Source organism: Kogia breviceps, chromosome 14 (genome assembly GCF_026419965.1).
Source record: "Kogia breviceps isolate mKogBre1 chromosome 14, mKogBre1 haplotype 1, whole genome shotgun sequence".
Lineage (NCBI taxonomy): Eukaryota > Metazoa > Chordata > Mammalia > Artiodactyla > Physeteridae > Kogia > Kogia breviceps.
In genome coordinates, this window is record NC_081323.1 from 16,372,502 (window position 1) to 16,392,771 (window position 20,270).

Sequence of the window (20,270 nt, forward strand, 5' to 3'; positions counted from 1 at the left end):
ATGTTGGCAAAACAAATGCCCAGAACAAGGACATTTCTTTTCAATGACAAGACGCTGATGCAGCCTTCATTTAGGAACACTGCTTAGAACAGGAAAACAATAATGAAAATAATAATAACCTCAGTGTCCCACCGTAGGGCACTTCAGAATACCCGCCGGCTGGAATAGCTCCCTCTCTGGAACTTACATCCCTCTTGAGAGACTGTCGCACTGCTATGTTCCCTTCTCAGTTAAAGTCCTTGAAAGAGTTGTCTGCACTTAGTCCCCACTCCTCCTCCTTTTCTCTCTTGAATCATTCCGAAGAGGCTGTCATCCTAACATGCCTCCAAAAGAGTGGACAATGACCTCCTGTGCCAGAGCCAGCGATGGATTCTTTGTCCTCATCTACGTCAGTGTCTCTGAGGACATAACCTGCTTTTCGCAGCTGGCTTTAGGATCTCCCGGTTTCCCTCCTGCCTCGTTGACTGCTCTTTCTTCAGATCTTCCACTGGATTCCCCTCCTTTCTAGCCTGAAACACTGGCCTGGCCTCTATCTATACTTATTCCCCAGTTGACCACAACCAGTTTAATGGTTTTAAGTGTCGACAAAACGCCACAATTTCCAAACTCATCTCTCTAGTTCTGCTTCTCTCCTGACTCTGGCTTCTCCGACACTTCACTAGTTAGATGCCTAGAGGCGCTTCACTCTTAACATGTCCAAAACGAAAGTCTTGACCCTTATTCCTTCCACCCTGCCCCGGACTGCTCCTCCCTCTGACATCCGTCTCAGTAATGGTACTACCACCTACTCAAAAGTTCAAGCCACCAGCTCAGAATTCATTCTAGAAACTCTGCACCCTCATCTCTCCTCCATTCCACCATGAAATCCCATTAGACCCCACCTTCAAAATATATCCAGAAACTACTGCAACCACCCTGTCCTGAGCCACCATCATCACTTGCATGGATTATTGTCCTAGCATCCCTACTGTGTCCCTATTTCTTTTTTTTTTTAATTAATTTTTATTGGAGTGGAGTTAATTTACAATGTTGAGTTAGTTTCTGCTCTACAGCAAAGTGAATCAGTTATATGTATACATATGTCCCCTCCTTTTTGGATTTCCTTCCCATTTAGGTCAGCACAGATCATTGAGTAGAGTTCCCTGTGCTAAACAGTAGGTTCTCATTACTTATCTATTTAATACATAGTCGTGTATATATGTCAATCCCAATCTCCCGATTCGTCCCACCCCTCTCTTCCCTCCTTGGTATCCATAAGCTTGTTCTCTACATCTGTAATTCTATTTCTGCTTTGCCAATAAGTTCACCTGTACTATTTTTCTAGATTCCCCATATAAGCGATATTACACAATGTTTGTTTTTCTCTTTCTGACTTACTTCACTCTGATGGACTCTCTAGGTCCATCCACATCTCTGCAAATGATACTGTATCGTTCCTTTTTATGGCTGAGTAATATTCCATTGTGTATATGCCTGTGTCCCTATTTCTATATTGAGCCTCTACAATCTTTCTTCACCAAAGCCAGAGTGACTCTTTAAAACTGGAAATCAGATCATGTGACTTTGTTGCTCAAAAACTCCATTGTTCTTCTCACCACACTTAGGATTCAGATCCAAAGTCTTTACCACAGTCAACAAGATTCCATGTGACCTGGCTCCCATCTCCATCTCCACCTGGGTCTCCGGGCCCTCCCTCTCACTACGCTAGAACCTGTCTGTTCCTCAAACACACAGAGCACCCTCTAGCCCCCTGTCCCTTGCACTTATATTTCCCTCTGCTTAGAATATTCTTCCCCCAGATGTCTGTATGGCTGGCTTCCACTAGCATCACAGAGGTCTCTGCTCAAAGGTCACCTCTCAGAGAGGACTTTTCTGATTGTGCATAACTGATTGTTCCGGTTTGTCTCGGACCTAGGGGTTTCCTGGGATGTGAGACTCTCAGTGCCTAAACCAGTACAGTCCTGGGCAAACCGGGATGGTTGGCCACACAGCAATACAAGTCCCACCGGTTCCCCATCCACATTTTCTGCTTTATATTTTACTTTGTAACACATCACTCTCTGACACCTTATCCTGCAACTCTTTAATTGTTTATTTTCTGTCTTGAACTAGAACATTGGCTCTGCAAGGGCAAAGACTTTTCTTGTTCACTGTTGAATCTCCAGCATCTAGATCAGAACCTGGAATATGGTTTGGTGCTCAGTACCTATTTGACTAATGAATCAAGGGATGAACTGATAACATAAATTATAATACATACATAAAATGGAAAATTACCCAGCTAAAACATGGTATACAAGGGCTTCCCTGGTGGCACAGTGGTTAAGAATCCTCCTGCCAATGCAGGGGACACAGGTTCGAGCTGTGGTCCGGGAAGATCCCACATGCTGTGGAGCAACTAAACCCACAGCTGTGCGCCACAGCTACTGAGCCTGCGCTCTAGAGCCCGCGAGCCACAACCACTGAAGCTCGTGAGCCTAGAGCCCATGCTCCGCAACAAGAGAAGCCACCGCAATGAGAAGCCTGCTCACTGCAATGAAGAGGAGCCCCCGCTCACTACAACTAGAGAAAGCCCGCGTGCAGCAACGAAAACCCAACGCAGCCAAAAATAAATAAATAAAATAAATAAATTTATTTTAAAAATGGTATACAAGCCTATGTGAATCAAAACGGGAACATGCATGTGTGATACAATGTCAAGGCAAAAAGCAGGTTTCCATATGGTAGGTTGGCCAGGAATACCATCTTTGTAAAGAAAGTAAAGACATGCACATAACCATCAAAAAAAACGGCTGGAGGACTTCCCTGGTGGCGCAGTGGTTGAGAGTCCGCCTGCCGATGCAGGGGACACGGGTTCGTGCCCCGGTCCGGGAGGATCCCACATGCCGCGGAGCGGTTGGGCCCGTGAGCTGTGGCCGCTGCGCCTGCGCGTCCGGAGCCTGTGCTCCGCAATCAGAGAGGCCACAACAGTGAGAGGCCCACGTACCACAAAACAAAACAAAAACAAAAACGGCTGGAGGGACATGACCCTGGGTGACAGTGGGTTAGGTTCCTTTTTATCTTTGTACCACTGTGTAAAAATTCTCAAGTGTTGCTGTTCACTTAATACTTAGGTACTAAGTCCTGGTGGGAGCTTTGACATGCTTGCTGCCCCCAAACACACTCTCCCATCACCTTGACTGTGACTCCCACACCTGAGCAAACTCTCAGCATCTTTCTCTCCTGGTACCACTGCCCTCTGATTTTTCTGGCCAGAGGCTGAATGAACATCGATACTTTTCCCCCGACTCTTCAGACCTACAGAGACCCCTGCAAACTGCCGGCGGGGGGGTAGTCCAAGCTCCTCCATGAACCCTCCAGCCTGTGCCTCCCTCTAACTTGCCCCAGCCTAGACTTGCGTCCGTCTGCACCATCACTACACTGACCTGCCCCCATCTCCCTGGACCTGCTGAATGCGGTGGGAGTGCGGGTGGTGTCACACAGCGCCCTCTTGGAACACTCCCCTGACCAATCTGGTCTGCTCAGCTAATCTTTGCATCTGTCCTCACTCACCTTCCCCAGAAGCCCCGCCAGACCACCCCCAGTGCCATGAACCCTAGCTCCCTTCCTTGTGTTCACTTCTGTTATTACACTGTCTTCAATCTACTGTCATTTATTCCTTTACAAGCCTGCCTGCCCAGCGCCTAGCAATGACATACCAATGACAGTGCATACCAACTGGGTCTTATTTTGTTCCTGCAGTGCCATGGGTTAGGAACTATCATCACTGCTGTTTTAAAGAGGAGGAAACAGGCATGGAGAGGCGAAGTGACTTGACTGAGACATGGAGGTAGTAAATGATATAACTGGGTTTTGAACCCAGGCAGTCTGACTCCAAAGCCCATGGCCTGGAATTTCAGGAAGAAGTTAGGAATTTAGAAAAGAAAGGAATAAAGTTAGTGGGAAGGAAGTTAGGATTAAATGGGTTAGTTAGGAAGAAAGAAAATTAGGCAGCTGAGAAGGCAGAGAATTAGTTGAGAGGGAAGGAAAGGAGCAAAGAAGGGATGGAGGGGGACTTCCCCGGTGGTCCAGTGGTTAAGACTCCACAATTCCACTTCAGGGGGTTTGGGTTCGATCTCTGGTCGGGGAACTAAAGATCCCACAAAAAAAAAAAAAAAAAAAAAAAAAAAAAAGAAAGAAAGAAAAAAGAAGAAGAAGGAAGGGAGGAGGGAAATGATAGAAAAAATGAAGGAAGGGAGTTAGCAAGGAGGGTGTTAGGAAGGAAAGGAAGTCAATAGGGTAGTTAGAAAGGAAATTAGCTAGGTAACTAGTTCCCCAGTTTGGTAGACCAACAGGCCGGCAGGCAGGTGCCCTGCTCACGGCTGAGCCGCTCACCTGAGAAGGCTGGATCCCAGCTCAGGTCCTGGGCAGCAGTCCCGTGCCCAGCTCTGCCTTCTGGCCTCTCTGCATCGTCCCTCTGACCTGAAACCCAACCCTGACTTGCCGAACAAACTTCCCGGTCAGGAGCGACCTGTCACCCACTCGCTCAGGCTCCCAAACCAGCTGAAGTTCAGCCTCCCAGCCCTGCTGGCTGGGAACTGGCTGCAGGGCTTTCCGGTTACTAATTAACCGCTGCACCTGAATCACAATGCTGGCTGCTCCCACTGGCTCCTCCACGGGGCCCTGCCCTGGGGCCCCTTTTGAAAAAGGTACAGCACAGCTTAAGTTGTGTGACCTTGGGCCAGCGACTCCAGCTCCCTGAGCCTCATGTGAATTGGTGGTGACGGTGTGTGTCCTGCCTTACAGGGAGGAGCTCTGAAGTCCCGTTAACACTCACATTTCACTCTCTGAAATCTTCCCTCCGCTCCCCTCCACCGACCCCCACCTCCAATTCCAGCTCAAATGCTGAACTCTCCCTCATAGCCTTCCCTGATTCCATCAGCGGAGTCACTTTCCCTTTCTCTTAGAGCCTGGAGAACTGACCATGGAAAGGGTTTGTCTTGCACAGCTCTCCCTGATGGGGACCAGTCGCCTCTGGGATTAGCCCAATCGTGGATCCATCCAGGGAGGGGCAGCTCATTCCCTCCGGAGCCAGCCTCATCACCTGATACCTCTCGCACTCTCTTGTGTTGAGCCAAAGCCGGGGCACAGAGCTCACCTGGTCTTGCACTGCCTGGGCACCATCCTCGGAGGAGAGCCCTGGCTGAGCTGAGACCCATGCCCCGCTCTGTTTTTTGGAGAACTGAGGCTCAGGCACCAGGGCTCAGCTCACCCCAGGCTTTCTCCTGCTTGATCTGAAACTGCCCAGACCAAGGGTTCTAACTCAGGGCAGGGGTAGGGCCTGGCCTGCTGGGCAGGTGAGAAAAGCTCCGCCCAGTGCCCCCTTCTTAGCAGGCAACTCAAGAGTCTGACTGCCATGCTGCCTCCTTCGCTGCGTTTTTATTAAAATGTCAACAACTTCCCAGTCATTCTAGTGCCTTAGGAACTGGCTGCTCTAATGTGCTCTGGAGGAGCCCTGCACACCTCATTCCCAGCCTCTGCCAACACACAGCGGCAGGTGTCTGGCTCCTGCCCCGCGAGAAGCGGTGGCTGGCCAAGGGCACCAAGCAAACCAGGGCAGAGCCCCGGGTCCTGCCCCTTCCGGACAGAGCTGCCGCTGCTCTGCCAAGCTCCTCCTCCCCTACAGCCCTCCTCCCACACACTCGCAAAGCCAGTTAAAAAGAAAAAACAAACCCACGTAATGGTATTGCATAAACTGTAGGGAAGAATTCCAACATACCGGAGACCTTGAAATAAACAGTGAAAGCTTCTCCTCCAACCCACTTTCAATCTCATTGCCAGGGGTAACTGCTGTTAACTAAAACGGTGAATCTCCTTCCGGACTTTTGTCTGCGCCCTCATCTACATATCACATCCATTTTCCCCCCAGAAAAATGGGCCGTACAGTACATATTGTTCAGCAACTCACTCTTTTTCCCTCACACACAGCTTTCCATGTCAACACATACAACACTTTAAAAAACATCTGTATCACATTGTATACTGCGGGATTAATTTCCCATTCCTATTTCCTATTCACTGTTCCTTTGCTGATGGACACTCAAACTGTTACCAAAATCGCAGTAATTCTAAGCGAGGCCACAGAGAACATCTTTGTGTTAATATCCTGTGACCTTGGGCAAGGTGTTTCTGCCTGATAAACTCCTGCAAGTGGGAGTGCTGGGTTAATTTTGACCTATCTACCAAATTACTGTAACAAGCTGTGCCAACCGACGTGGCTATCAGCAGTGCTTAAACTTGCCCTTTCCCCTCAAAATGCTGCAGAAAATAGTCAAGGCCACCCCTGCCCCGATGCCGCTACAGTAATGCAATCCCTCTCCATCTTCACCTTCCTTCTTCTTTCCCCTTCCAATCTCCCTGTCTCTTCTCTCTCAACTGGCTGGATTCTGTAGTTTGGGCGTGAAGGTCAAAGATTTGTTCTCAGGGATGGGAAGGGGAAACGAGAGCCTGAACCAATAGGAACCCACCTCCGTGAATATTCCCTCCACCTTGACATGCCTCAGCCCACTTTTCTGTGCTTTATCTGGCCCCCTGTCCCTACTCCCACCAATACCCCCACCTGCACACACCCTCTCACACCTGCAGTTTCATCCATACGCAGAGGGAATAACAGGCATTGGACTGAAAAACCTGTTACCCATGTGGGCTGTGGGCGCAGGACGCCTGGGCCACCATCGTTCACACACAGGCCAGAGATGGGCCCCCCGGTTTTCTCTTAGGAAAAAAGATTTTTACAAAGTGATAAATGTACACAATTTTAAAAAACTCAAGCTGGACTATGAGGTGGATAATGAAAAACTTCACTTCCTGTCTCATTCCTCATCGACAAGGAATGCACTTTAGCTGCTTCCTTTGGTAATTACCTCCACGTGTCTAAATAGCATGATTATACTGCGATTGATTCCTCCATCTGTCATTTTTAGAAATTCTCAAGTGGCTTCCTTCTTTTTCTTTTTCTTTTTTTAACACCTTTATTGGAGTATAATTGCTTTACAATGCTGTGTTAGTTTCTGCTTTATAACAAAGTGAATCAGCTATATATTTACATATATCCCCAGATCTCCTCCCTTTTGCGTCTCCCTCCCACCCTCCCTATCCCACCCCTCTAGGTGGTCACAAAGCACCAAGCTGATCTCCCTGTGCTATGCGGCTGCTTCCCACTAGCTATCTATTTTACATCTGGTAGTATATATAAGTCCATGCCACTCTCTCACTTCATCCCAGCTTACCCTTCCCCCTCCCCATGTCAAGTCCACGCTCTATGTCTGCATCTTTATTCATGTCCTGCCCCTAGGTTCTTCAGAACCTTTTTTTTTTTTTTTTAGATTCCATATATATATGTTAGCATATGGTATTTATTTTTCTCTCTGTGTGTCCTCTTTTTTTTTAATCTTTAAAATTGTGGTCAAATCTATATAAATAAAATTTGCCATTTTAACCATTATGAAGTGGACAATTCAGTACCATTAAGTCCTTCACAGTGTTGTACAACCACCATCATTATCTATTTCCAAAACGTTTTCATCACCCCAAAGAGAAACTCTGTAGCTATTAAGCAGTAACTCCCAATTCCCCCTTCACCACAGCCCCTGGCAACCTCTAATCTACTTTCTGTCTCTATTGCCTATTCTAGATACTTCGTATAAGTGGAATCATACAATATTTGTCCTTTTGTACCTGGCTTATATCACTTAGCAAAATGTTCATTCATATTGTTTAGTCCATTTTATGGTTGAATAATATTCCATTGTATGGATGGATATACCACTTTTTGTCTACCTATTCATCTATATTTTGTCTACCTATTCATCTATCAGTGGACACTTGGGTTGTTTCTACCTTTTGGCCATTGTGAATAATGCTTCAATGAACACTGGCATACAAATAATCTGTTTTCAAATCTTTTAGGTGTATACTTAGGAGTGAAATTGCTGGGTAATATGGTAATCCTATGTTTAGCTTTTTATAAACTTTTTTTTGTGTGTGTGGTACGCGGGCCTCTCACTGTTGTGGCCTCTCCCGTTGCGGAGCACAGGCTCCGGACGCGCAGGCGCAGCGGCCACGGCTCACGGGCCCAGCCGCTCCGCGGCATGTGGGATCTTCCCGGACTGGGGCACGAACCCGTGTCTCCTGCATCGGCAGGCGGACTCTCAACCACTGTGCCACCAGGGAAGCCCTATCCTTTGTTTTTTCATCTTTAAAATAGAATAAAAATCAGGTTCTTTAGGACCCCTAACAGCAAACAGAATACTTTATTCTCTTCAGTAATGGCACAATATTCATTTTGTGTTTTCTGGATGTTGGATCATGAAAAGAGAAACAGACTCTGAGAGCAAATCATCCCGTTCTTCAGGTTTATTGATGTTGTTTCAATACACTGACAAAATACACCACATTTTGTTTGTCACTTTTTCTCTCTCAAGAGTCAAGAGTGACTTTATCTTTAACCAGAGGGATTCTCTTAAAGAACACGCACATGTGCGTGCACACACGAACACGCACGCGCACACACACACACACACACACACACACTCTCTCACGAGGCAAGTACAAAAAACATTAACTCCACCAAAGTGCATGTGAATGAAAGTGCAAACAGGCTTCATTTTTGAACTCTGGGATCATTCTCTCTGCTTCATAAATTAAACAGAAAGCATCTCACTGCCCTAGGCCAGGGCTGGGCAAGGGCTGGGAGAGGCTGCCGGGACCAAAGGGTATGTGGTTCCTGCCGCTGGAGAGCAGGGCGGAGGGCACAGGGCAGCGGTGCCAGCTCCCTCCCCTCACCCCTCACCGCACGCGCCCAGGTCAAGGTGCAACGATCTCATTTGGGGAAGGGATGGGGTGAAGGGAAGCGGGGTGGACAGAAGGCAGATTTCTTTCCCCCTTTTTTATGATTTGGTTTCTTTCCAGAGTTTGATGTTGGCACAGACAGTGCTGAGGCCTCCAAGTTCGGAGGCCTGGGAGCCCTTTTCTCCAAGGCCCTTGGTCCACCCTGTCTCTCCTGTAGACAGGCATTAGGATGGTGGTGGACAGACCCACATGGCACAGCCGTCCCAGCTGTGTTCCTTAGAAGCGGAGAGGCCCCTCAGCACAGCTGTGTGTTCTTGCTGTCTTCTCCTCACACCAGAGTCAACGAGCATCTCTCCCCAGTTTCACAAGGAGCAGACGAGGCCACGGAGCTGGTGGGTTTTACTGCCACCCAAGCAACCAAGAGAGAGAGGCTCAGCTCACTCCTCCTTACTCCTGGCCAAGGGAGGCCTGGTGCAGCCTCTGTAAACCCAACTCCCAGTCCGAGGCAGGGCCTGGCCGAGCCCTACCCAGGAAGGTAGGGCCTCCGAGGACCCTCTGCAGCCCTGCGGCAACTCAGCTGGGGGAGCTGAATGGCTGCCCTGGCCAAGCTGCCTCTGAGAAGGTTCCCTCCTGGACTGGGGCAGGGACTCAACAGAATCTTGGGTTTCCCAAAGACAAAGCTTCATATTTTAACAATAATAGCCCTTGACATTTTCCCAGCACCGAGCCTCACACCTGCACCCTGTCAAACACTTCCAAGACTGCCCTACACGCACCCGCACATACACATCACAGGATGGACAGGAGGGGTCTGGGGAAGGCCCCTGGCTCCACAGGAGCTTGGCGGTGGCTCCGCACCCCCATGTGTGGGGCTGGCTCTTGCCGTGGCCTCCGCCCCCGCCCCTGTAGGCTGGGAGGCGGGTTTGGCAGTGGCTCGGTGGAGGCTAGGCACCCTCTTGGACAGAAAGGTCAAAGTCCCAGAGCCCTGGCAGGCACCTGGCTGGCACCGCAAGACAGATGGAGGGTGGTAAGAGAGGCTTAAGGGACATGGAGACTTCGAAGACAGAATTCACCTTCTTCCCAACTCCCAACTTCAAGGGGTGTTTGTAAGACTCCCCGAGAGCAAGACATTCAAGGGACAGGTTGAATGTGATGCCATGGGGTGTACGTGCCAGGCAGAGTGCTACATCCCCACGGCAGGAGGCCTGACAGGCATAGGGCCTTTAACCCCCGGGCAACACATTGGCTGAGACCCATGGCTGCAGAGAAGGATGCTACACCCAGCTTTGAAAGCCACCATGCCTGCCGGACTGCCCTGCTGGCCCAAGGCCCGAGGTTATCTCACGTACCCTGGGGCTGGCCTCGGCCACCTAGCCAGCCAGGGTGCCTCCTCTCCACACTTGACACAGAAGGGGTGTAGGGGGGGACATCGTGGAACCTTAACCTCTGCTACAGAAGTTAAACAGTTTCTAACCACCCGCTCTACTGGAAACAGGACGGGGCATGGGACACTAAAATACCATGTGGTCCAGAACTGGGTGTGTTGAAGAAGGCATCCTGGCTCAGTATCCCTCACTTCCAGGCAAAAAACAGAAAGGCAGCCAAAGCCTCCCGATGGATCCTATGAAGACATATCTCTGGGGCTCACCCATCTAAGGCGGAAGAGCCAGCGGGGTCCGGCTGGGCGGTGCCCAGGAAACCAGGCAGCAGAATGTGGGCAGCAAAACCAGCAGACAAAGAGGGGAGGTGTCTTTTTGAATAAATACGTTTTCGGCAGGGTCGCTTCCTGATAGGAGGAAAGGAAACAAGGAAGCAACGGCACAGAGAGATGCCAAAGAGAAAAGGGCCTCAGATTGGAGGACTCCTGTTCTACCAGACTGTTCTTAACGGCTGAGAGAAAGAACCTTTGGTGATGAAACAAGTCGCTGGAGATGTGGGGCCGCCATGGGTGGGGCACCTTCAAACTTCTCCATCAGTGGCGCTCGCCCCGCCCAGTCTCACCCTCACCGGTGTGCCCGGTGGCAGATGAGCTCTAGGACTCGGGGGCTAGGACTCCATCCTCCCCGGGGCTCCTCTGCTTCCCTGGACCTTGTACAAGGCAGCCCCGGAGAGAAGGACCACCCCTGATAAGGGACAGAGGGTGGCAGGGGCACGGATGGGATGTGAGGAACTCAAGCCGGGAAGGAAGCAGCAGCTGCAGAGGGAGATAGTTAAGAGACCAGCCCTGAGCCAGTCACTTTAAGGTGTCGTCGGCGTTTTTGAACATGAGAATGGCGTTATAGATCTTCAAGGCTGGGCCCAGCTTGACACTCATGATCTTCACAATGTCCGCCTGTGTCAGCAAAAGGAAGGCCTCGCCGTCAATCATCTGAGGAGTTGCGGGAGGGAGGTGGAAAGCGGAGAAGGTGGCAAGGGTCACGGGGAGGGAGGGGGTGTGCATGGGGAGTGGAGAGGGAGAAAGAAAATAGGAGTAAAGGACAGATGGGGGAAGGGAAACAGGAGGGGTGGAGAGGAAGGAGAAAGGACAAGGGAGGGAGGAAGGAAAAAAGGAAGACAGCAATGGGGAGAGAGAAAGAAAGAAAGATATCCACTGGTTTCCCCACATCCACACACACACACACACACACACACACACACGCACACGCGCTCTCACTCTCTCTGCTGGCTGGTCTGGATTTCAATATGTGTTTACAAAACGTCCTCTGAGTCCTCACTGACAGCGGCTTCAAAATACCCGCTGTTGCTGTCCCCACATAAGGGTCAATCTTGGCACTGCGACTAGTAAATAAGCAGACACCGAGGGCATTCCCACGTGCTGCAGGCTGAGCGCTACCATGTTACCTATGAGCTCTTCTTGAGAAGGAAGGGGGGTGGTGTGGGGAAGGAAGAGAGGAAGAGAGAAAAAGAGAGATTAAATCTGAATCTAACCAACCTCTGCACCTGACGTCCAGTTTATAAGAAACACAGGGGAGAGTGGACCTAGTTAAACAACACCACAAGGAAGCAGTGAGACAGATCCAGAAGTTCACATTCACCAAGACTCTTTCCAATGTCGCAAAAAAAAAATAAAATTAAATTAAATTGAAAAGGAGAGGAAACTATTCTAGAATAGAAGATATTTAAGAGACATAACAACCCAAACCAACTGTGTGGATCTTGCTTGGGTCCTGGCTCAAAAACACCAACTGCAGAAGATACTCTGGGCACGAGCAGGGAAATCTGGATACAGGCTGGGTGTCAGGTGATATAAAGGAGCTACTGTCCACTTGTTCAGTGGGATAACAAGGTTGTGGTTATGTGGAAAAAGACTTTAGTTTTTAGAGATGCGTGCTGAAGTACTCAGGGGTGAAATGTCATGATGGCCATTTTCTACTTAAAACTACTTCATCTGGGACTTCCCTGGTGGCGCAGTGGTTAAGAATCCACCTGCCAATGCAGGGGACATGGCTTCGAGCCCTGGTCTGGGAAGATCCCACATACTGAGGAGGAACTAAGCCCGTGCGCCACAACTACTGAGCCCGCGCGCCTAGAGCCCGTGCTCCGCAACAAGAGAAGCCACCGCGATGAGAAGCCCACGCACTGCAACGAAGAGCAGCCCCCGCTCGCCGCAACTAGAGAAAGCCCGCGTTGCAGCACCAAAGACCCAATGCAGCCATAAATAAATAAATAAATAACCTTTCTTAAAAAAAAAAAAACAAAAACTGCTTCATCTAAAAATAGGTGAAGCAAATAATTGTTAATTCTCCGGGATAGGGAGATGGGTAGGGAAAGGGAGGGGAGAAGCCCGTTGTGGAGGAGGGAAAGAGATGCAGAGAGCCAGGGCAGGAGATGGGGCTAGGGGTGGGGTATGGTGAGCACGAGGGCCTTTTCTCTCAGCGGGTGGGCCTGGCTGGGCTGCGGAGCCTCTGGGCAGGAGGGCCATGTGGCTCCTGGTCCCAGCATTTGGCTTGAAGAATCCCCTCCTCTGGGTACTGGGACCCCTTTTTGAAAAGGTATCATCCCTCCTATGCTCCCTCCTTAAGAATCATGGCAGGGCTTCCCTGGTGGCGCAGTGGTTGAGAATCCGCCTGCCGATGCAGGAGACACGGGTTCGTGCCCTGGTCCGGGAAGATCCCACATGCCGCGGAGCACCTAAGCCCGTGAGCCATGGCCGCTAGGCCTGCGCGTCCGGAGCCTGTGCTCCGCAACGGGAGAGGCCACAACAGTGAGAGGCCCGCATACCACAAAAAAAAAAAAAAAAAAAAAAAAAAAAAAAAAAAAAAAAAAAAAAAAAAGAATCATGGCAAACAAAACACTTCTATGGTGTTTCTTACGTGGCCAACACTGTTCTTAAACACTTTTCGTATATTAACTGATTTAATAATTCTCACAACACCCCTCTGAAGCAGTACCAGTATTAATTACCCCCATTTTACAGGTGAGGAAACTGAGGCAGAAAGACTAAGGAATTTGCCCTCATCACATGCTGCTGGGCCAGGCACACAGCAGACTTCAATAATTATTTGCCGAGTAAATTAAACAAATACATGAGAGCTACAATAAAGGTGACAAAGGGAGGACTGGGCAGACTTTTCTTAGGCCCATCAGTGCCAACCACCAGACTGAACAGACTACCCCTAAGACCATCTATCCGATATGCTCTAATTTCTCACTCATGAAGCATCCCTTTAATGAATGGTCTGTGTCCTGGCTGGAAAGGATCCTGACTCATGTCCCTGAAAGCATTAGCTCAGCCAGAGAAAGCCCATTCCTAGGAGCACGGTCCTCCCTGGGGAAATGGATGACATGGACCAGATCCCGGAGAAGGTAATCCTCAGACCCTGCAAAGGTCCTCCTCCACCCTGAGACTCTATATGATGCCGGTGGGCCACCAGCACACCTTCCCCGCTTTTGCCATTGCTTTTTTGTTTCACAGATCATGCTGAACTGAGATACACAGCAGATGTTCCTGGGCGAGATAGACCTTTTCCTAAAAAGGGGAGGATGCCCAAGGATCAAACTCTGGGGTGATTCCACAGCTGGCTAAACCACTGCACTCAAAGAGCGCTGATTTGTGACCTGTTGTCCCCTACACGAAGATCTCTAATGGGTGTCACCTGCTTCCGCTCTGTCTCATTAAACACGTGTGCTGAAGACTCGGTGGAAGACACAGAAAGCTTAGTTTTCAAATGTACAAGCTCTATGAGGCTGGAAAGCCCTATGAATATCAGAGATGACAGAATCAAGATTTAAAACAATGAGACTATGAAACCAACGAGAGAACATTTAATAGGGATAAATGTAAAGTTTTACATTAGGCTAAAAAAAAAAAAAAAGCCCCAGTGGTACAAGTAACACACTGGAAAATTTGGTTAGACTATAATAGATAATTGACAGAAAAGGCACTGGGGGAATTCGATGAACTCCAAACTGGTGTGATGTGGCTGTAATAAAGCTAGTGCAAACTTAAGTTTTGCCAACAAAAACATAGGGTTCAAATCTGGAGGAGGAGAAAACAATGCAAATGCCCACTAACAGAACTGTGGGATTTTCATAAAACAGAGCACTGCTCAGAAATAAAAAGGAGCTAATTACTGGTGTACCCTATAACATGGATGAACCTCCAAAACATTACACTGAAAAGAGACAAATGCAAAAGAGTACGTGCTGAATGATTCCACTTATATGAAGTTCAAGAACAGGTAAAACTAATTTATGGTGCTAGAAATTAGAACAGTGGTTGCCGATGAGAGCTGACGAAAGGGGCCAGGAAAGAACTTTCTGGTATGATGGAAATGTTTTATATCTTGATTGACACATTGGGTTCAGGGTGTATACAGTTCACAAAACTTGTAGCATTGTACGTTTAAGATGTGTGCATTTCACTCCATGCATATTTTACCTCCATTAAGAAAACAAAACATCTAGGTGTCAGTTCACAGGTTGTAACAAAGGTCCCACTGTGTCGTGGGGATGCTGATAATGGGGGAGGCTGTGCATGTGTAGTGGGCAGGGGGTACGTGGGAACTCTCTGTACCTTCCTCTCAATTTTCCTTGAACCTAAAACGGCTCTAAAAAAAATAAAGTCTTTTTAAAAACAAACGCATCAGATATACAGGGGAGCAGCAGCCCAGTGTGTTCTGTGTTGGTCAGATGGCATCTGAAGCTCGGGGCACAGACACGTTCTGATAAGAAGATCATCAACCCAGAAGGCAAGCACCCAGAGTGGGGAGGAGTTTGGGAGTGCCGCCACCCAAGGGTCAATGAAGAAACTGGCTGTGTTGGGCCTGGATAAAGAGATGATTCCAGGGAAAGAGGAATATACTTCTTTCTCCTGGGCGCCTGACCTGGAGGTGGCATCTACGGGGAGCTGAAACTACGCTCTCTTGGGTTAAGGGGGGTATGTGTATTCTTTGGAAGGAAGACCTAAACAAACTGAAAGGTCCCTTCCAATTTCAAACTCTACGAATTAGGAGAGTCATGATAAAGCTCTTTATTTAAGGACAACTACACATTGAAAGCCAGAAACACCATGGATTGAGCTCTCCCTCGATCAGGTATGTGGCTATAGTGATGTGATTTGTATATTACTCTACAGCATTGGTATATAATAATATAGATGCTGATGATATAGTTACACTAGACATTCTGGTATAGTGACCCACTCATCATTTCCAGCGCTCACATGGCCTTGCAAGACAGTCATCATTATACCCATTTTATCTCCATTTTCTTGGCCATGCTGCATGGCTTATGGGATCTCAGTTCTCCAATCAGGGATTGATCCTGGGCCATGACAGTGAAAGCACCGAATCCTAACCACTAGACCACCAGGGAACTCCCCATCTCTATCTCACGGATGAGAAAATGCAGACTCCAAAGAGCTGCACCCAGCAGAACTAGGATTCAAATCCACCTGTCCACAAAACTAGTGGTCTTTCACCTACAGCTCACTGCTTCTCCACTCTGGTAAGCTTTGGGGTCTTAATTTTAAGTGTGTGTTAGGATCCTTGCAGTAAATGGCAATAGCTGTGCCAGTCAAAATACACTTCAATTGACTGGCACTGAGGAAGCTAAAGTTTGGAAAACAAAACTTCGAGCAGAGAGCACAACTTTTGCTGTGAATGGAATCCTGTTTCCAGGCTGGTTTCCCTTCCTGAGGACGGTCTGAACGGAGGGTTTGGTTCCCAAGCTGGGCCGTGGTGCGTACCAGATTTTTCCCAGAGACGTGGGTCACTACGACTGGCCCCCCTAGGTGGGACGACAGGGGGCCCTCTCTAGCTGGGGGCAGTGCTGGGGAGGGCTCCTGCGTCCTGCTATCTCCACCATGGCGACCCTCCTCTGTGCCCACCCTGCGCTCGGCACCTTACCTCATCTTTGAAGAGCCGTGCTTGGTCCTCACAACCCGTCAGGGTCTGAACAAAGCCGAAGACCTTGGAAACCAAAGAAGACATGCAATTGCCGAGGGGACGGGGCTCGGGAGAGGAGGGAGGAGGCGGGCCTACCCGGCCTTGGTGCCTCCTGGGCTATGGCGGTGTTGCTTTTTCTTATCAGCCTGAGAGGATTTTGCATCTCCGTGCTGCTGGGTGAGCGAGGTGAGGCCCCTTGCTCCCGAGGCCCAGGCCTGAGCCTGTCTCTCCTGCTAGACTAGCAGTACGCCTTCCTCCCCATCCACGAGGATGGGCCTATCAAACAGCCCCTCAGTCCCCCCCCCACCTGGCCCCACTGAGCAGCTGGGGGGGCCTGTGGACCGCAGGAGGCTGAGTCAGGGAGCGGTGTGGGCCTCTGCCTGACAGGGGCCTTTCCTGAGCCTTCCTGCCAGGGTGCGGTAAGGGCAAAGTAGAGGAGGAGGAAGAGGGAGGGGCCCTCACCTCATTGATGGTCCACTTGGCGACTGTCGAGGCCGAGATGCCCGCCACGCCTGGCAGGAGCTTGCAGTGTTGCTCCCAGCACGCTGACAGCGACCGGTCGGGGTGGGCCGACAGGGCCGACATGAAGAGGGACTGGTGCATGACGTCAGTGGTCAGTGCTGGAAGGCAGAGGCAGAGGCAGAAGCAGAGGCTGGCGGCCAAGGCCGAAGGCTAACCTGGTCCCCGCAGACCGCTCATCCCCAGGCCACCTGAGAGACTGGCCGGCAGAGTGGCAGGACCATGGCCCCTTTCGGACAGCCCTGCAGAGCCAAGAGGGGGATCAGATCTCCTGACTCCTCATCCAGTGCTCGCCCCTTGGGGTAAAGTGGGTTCCTCACATTACAGCCTGTGTAGAACGGCCCCACCCGCATCCTTCTGAGGCTGCATCACCCTGGGCCCTTCGAGGATGATGCTCTTCTCTCCTGGATCTGCTGCAGCACCCCAGAAACACCACTCTCTAGATACCTTCCATCAAAACGGCCCCCAACATCCAAGCAACCTCAGCCCGGACATCTAAAGTCCATTCTGCTTGCCCTCTTTTTCCTAAGTCCTTTTGGGCCCCCATTCTTGCAGCCTCAGGGGGATCCTGTTTGAGAATCTGGATCAGCCTGCCCAGTCTGACACACCCCCTACCTGCTGCCTCTGTCTCAAGCTCCACTCCTCCCCACTACGTCCCCAGCCGGGTCTAGTTCATTCTCTGCGTACCAGACCCCGGTCTACTCAGGCACATCTGAGGTGACCCCTGACCCGCTCGCCACGCTGCCTGTCCCTCTCCTTCCTGATCTGTCCCTGGAACCCCTGGCTCCCGACTCCAGCCTCCAAGCGGCTCTTCGATTTGGTGAGTGACCCTGTTCTACCTGGCTTCCTCTTCGGCCAGGCTTGGTGGCTGTCTGCTTGGACTTCATCTACTTCTGGCCACTCTGGCAAACCTGGCCCCTACTCACCTTACCTGCCTTGGATGGGCCACACGGCCACTGTCCCATGGGGCTTGCCCTGCCTCTGCCCAGAATCCAAGACAGCCGGCTCTATCCTGTTCAGGTGCTAACTCTAGACTCTCGTGAACGCGGTCCCCCACTGCCGTCCTCACGCAGGCCCACCCTGCTCATCACATTGTCCTTGCATCCGTCCTCTTCGCTTCAGCCTTTCACCCTGACTCCTTGCGCGTCACATTCATCCTCAGAGCCTCTGGGATCCTGTTTCCAGCCCCACTGACTGTTCTTCTGTAACTCGGCCCGCCTGCTGCCTCTCTGCTCATCAGCCCAAACCCAGGCACCTGCCCACACCCTGAAGAGCACCACCCTTCAGCACCACCAGGGAGCCTGCAAACTGCTCCACAGCCCAGCCAGCTCTCTCAGGACCCGTTTGGGGTGCACCCCGGATCTCCCGTGACAGCTACTGCCACCAGCGCTTCATCTACCTGCCCTCGGGTCTGGCCTCCTGTCTACCCAGGTACCCCTCTTTGAAGCCCTGTGTCTGGTGCTCCATGTACGCTGGCGAGGAATCTGGGAGCTGTGTTGTTCCTTATCTTTCTTCCCCAGAGCACAGGACAGGAGCTTTTGCAGGCACCTGTGATATCTCTTATCTAACTGCAAAACATCTAGCTGCAGGTCAGAAACAGCTCCTCTTGTTTTTTTTTTTTTTTTTTGCTTAAAAGCAACAGAAATGTATTCCTCACGGTACTACAAGCTGGAAGTCCCAAATCAAGGCACCAGCAGATTCGATATCTGGTGAAGGTCTGCTTCCTGACCCACAGGCTGCCATCTTCTCACTGTGTCTTCACATGGCAGAAAGGGCAAGGGGTCTCTTATAAGGGCACTAATCCCATTCTCAAGGGCTCCATCCTCATGACCTAATCACCTCCCAAAGGCCCCACCCCAAATACCGTGACACTGGAGATTAGGTTTCAACACATGAATTTGGGGGGGCGGATACAAACGTTCAGTCTATAGCACTATTATTATTGGAGGTTAATAACGGTGTGCTGAATAGGCACTGCGGAAAGGCAGGGGAACCACGGTGTGGGGGTGGCAGTGGGGGTAATGCAGTATGATAGAAAACACAAACTGGACTCCGAATCAGGAAATGGGGTTAGTTCCTTACTAACTTGCTCTTTAGTCCTGGGCAGGTCATTTAACATGGGCCTCAGTTTCTCCATCTGGAAATAAACAGGTTGGGTAAGGAAATCACTGTGGTTTCCTCATTCTTTCCAACAGCTGACACTCATGGGGCGTGAATGATCCTGCGAACAGAGTGAGCACAGCTGAGGCCTGTCCTCTCCAGGCAGACTCCCCCAGGGAGCTGTTTCCCAGCAAACCCGCGGGGAGAAGGTCTACCCACGGATGCGTGAGAAGTCTCCTCCGGAACGAAATCCAGAGTGACGAGTGTCCCCGCTGGGAGAGCCAGCTGGTGGAAATGGGGAGCTCTGCCCAGAGGTCAGAGGCCTGGGCTCTGTCCCCCACCCTGTCCCTGAAGTGCCTCAGGCCTTGGGTGAGTCCTCCCCGGTCCAATCTGGGCCACAGCCTCAGTCTGTAGAAAGAGTTCTCAGGATAATTCTGGAATGAACACGGTAGGTAAGAGCCCTCTGGCAGTCAGAACATGGAAGCCGACAAGGTGTACCGGGACGGGATAGAAGAGGTGCCCACGGCAGTCCCATCTCTGAAAGTCCCCACTCGGAGGGCCGGGAGGCAGGCCAAGACCCGCCTCACTCAGGCCTGAGGCTGCGGGAATTGCCTTCTGTTTCTACCAAGAGGAAACAGTATGGGACGGCAGCAGGAGGGAGTCAGGCAAGACATCAGGACTAATAATTCCTGCAGGTTATCAAGCACTTCACATGGACCACCTCATTTAAGCCTCTCACCACCTTTTAAGATGGGCACTGTTATTATTAGCATTTTACAGATGAGGAAGCTGAGGCTCAGAGAGGTGGCTTCACCTGCTCAAGATCTCACAGCATGTAAAAGGCAGTCTGCCTTGAGGTTGTGCTTTAAACCTCTGTGCTAATACTGCCCGGGTTACAGAGACTGTTCCTGAAGAACTGGAATAGCCTGGGTCCTGCCCAGAAATTGTGCATTGATCCAGGTGATTTCTCAGGGTCTCTTCTTGCCTTAAAGTGATGTGCAGTCAGGGAATTCCCTGGCGGTCCAGTGGTTAGGACTCTGTGCTTCCACTGCAAGGGGCCCAGGTTCGATCCCTCCTTGGGGAACTAAGATCCCACGTGCCTCCAGGCATGGCCAAAAAAATTATCTATCTAACAAAAAAAATGATGCGCATTCAAGTCAACTGAAACAAGATCCCCAGCATCCCTGCTGTGTATCAGGACCCGTGCCAGTGGCTGAAGATATAGATGAATTCATCATGCAGTGGAGGGCTCAGTCACCTTGTCCCTCCCCTTGGAGTCATGGGCTGAGCTGTGTCCCATGCCCCTTAAAATTGATATGTTAAAGCTCTAATCTCCAGTACCTCAGAATGCGACTGTATTTGGAGAAAGGGCCTTTAAAGAGGGGATTAAGTTAAAATGAGGCCGATAAGGTGGACCCTAACCCAATCTGCCTG

General features: G+C 50.3%; 1 protein-coding gene across 12 annotated transcripts in view; it reads right to left on the minus strand.

Annotated features, from left to right (window-relative positions):
• L3MBTL1 (L3MBTL histone methyl-lysine binding protein 1) overlaps positions 1-20,270 on the minus strand; it is a 49,944-nt gene that overhangs the window by 1,273 nt on the left and 28,401 nt on the right. For 6 of the 12 annotated variants that reach the window (XM_059037751.2, XM_059037750.2, XM_067013379.1 and 3 more), the window contains 3 exons: positions 16,680-16,837; positions 16,179-16,241; positions 8,380-11,197 (listed from right to left, as the gene is read on the minus strand). In XM_059037751.2, the coding sequence (XP_058893734.2) occupies positions 11,063-11,197; positions 16,179-16,241; positions 16,680-16,837 (356 nt within the window). In that variant the 3' untranslated portion in view covers positions 8,380-11,062. Of the gene's footprint in view, positions 1-8,379; positions 11,198-11,761; positions 11,870-16,178; positions 16,242-16,679; positions 16,838-18,818; positions 18,874-20,270 lie in introns of those variants that run through there. The other 6 variants (XM_067013380.1, XM_067013377.1, XR_010836567.1 and 3 more) reach the window with 5 other exon arrangements.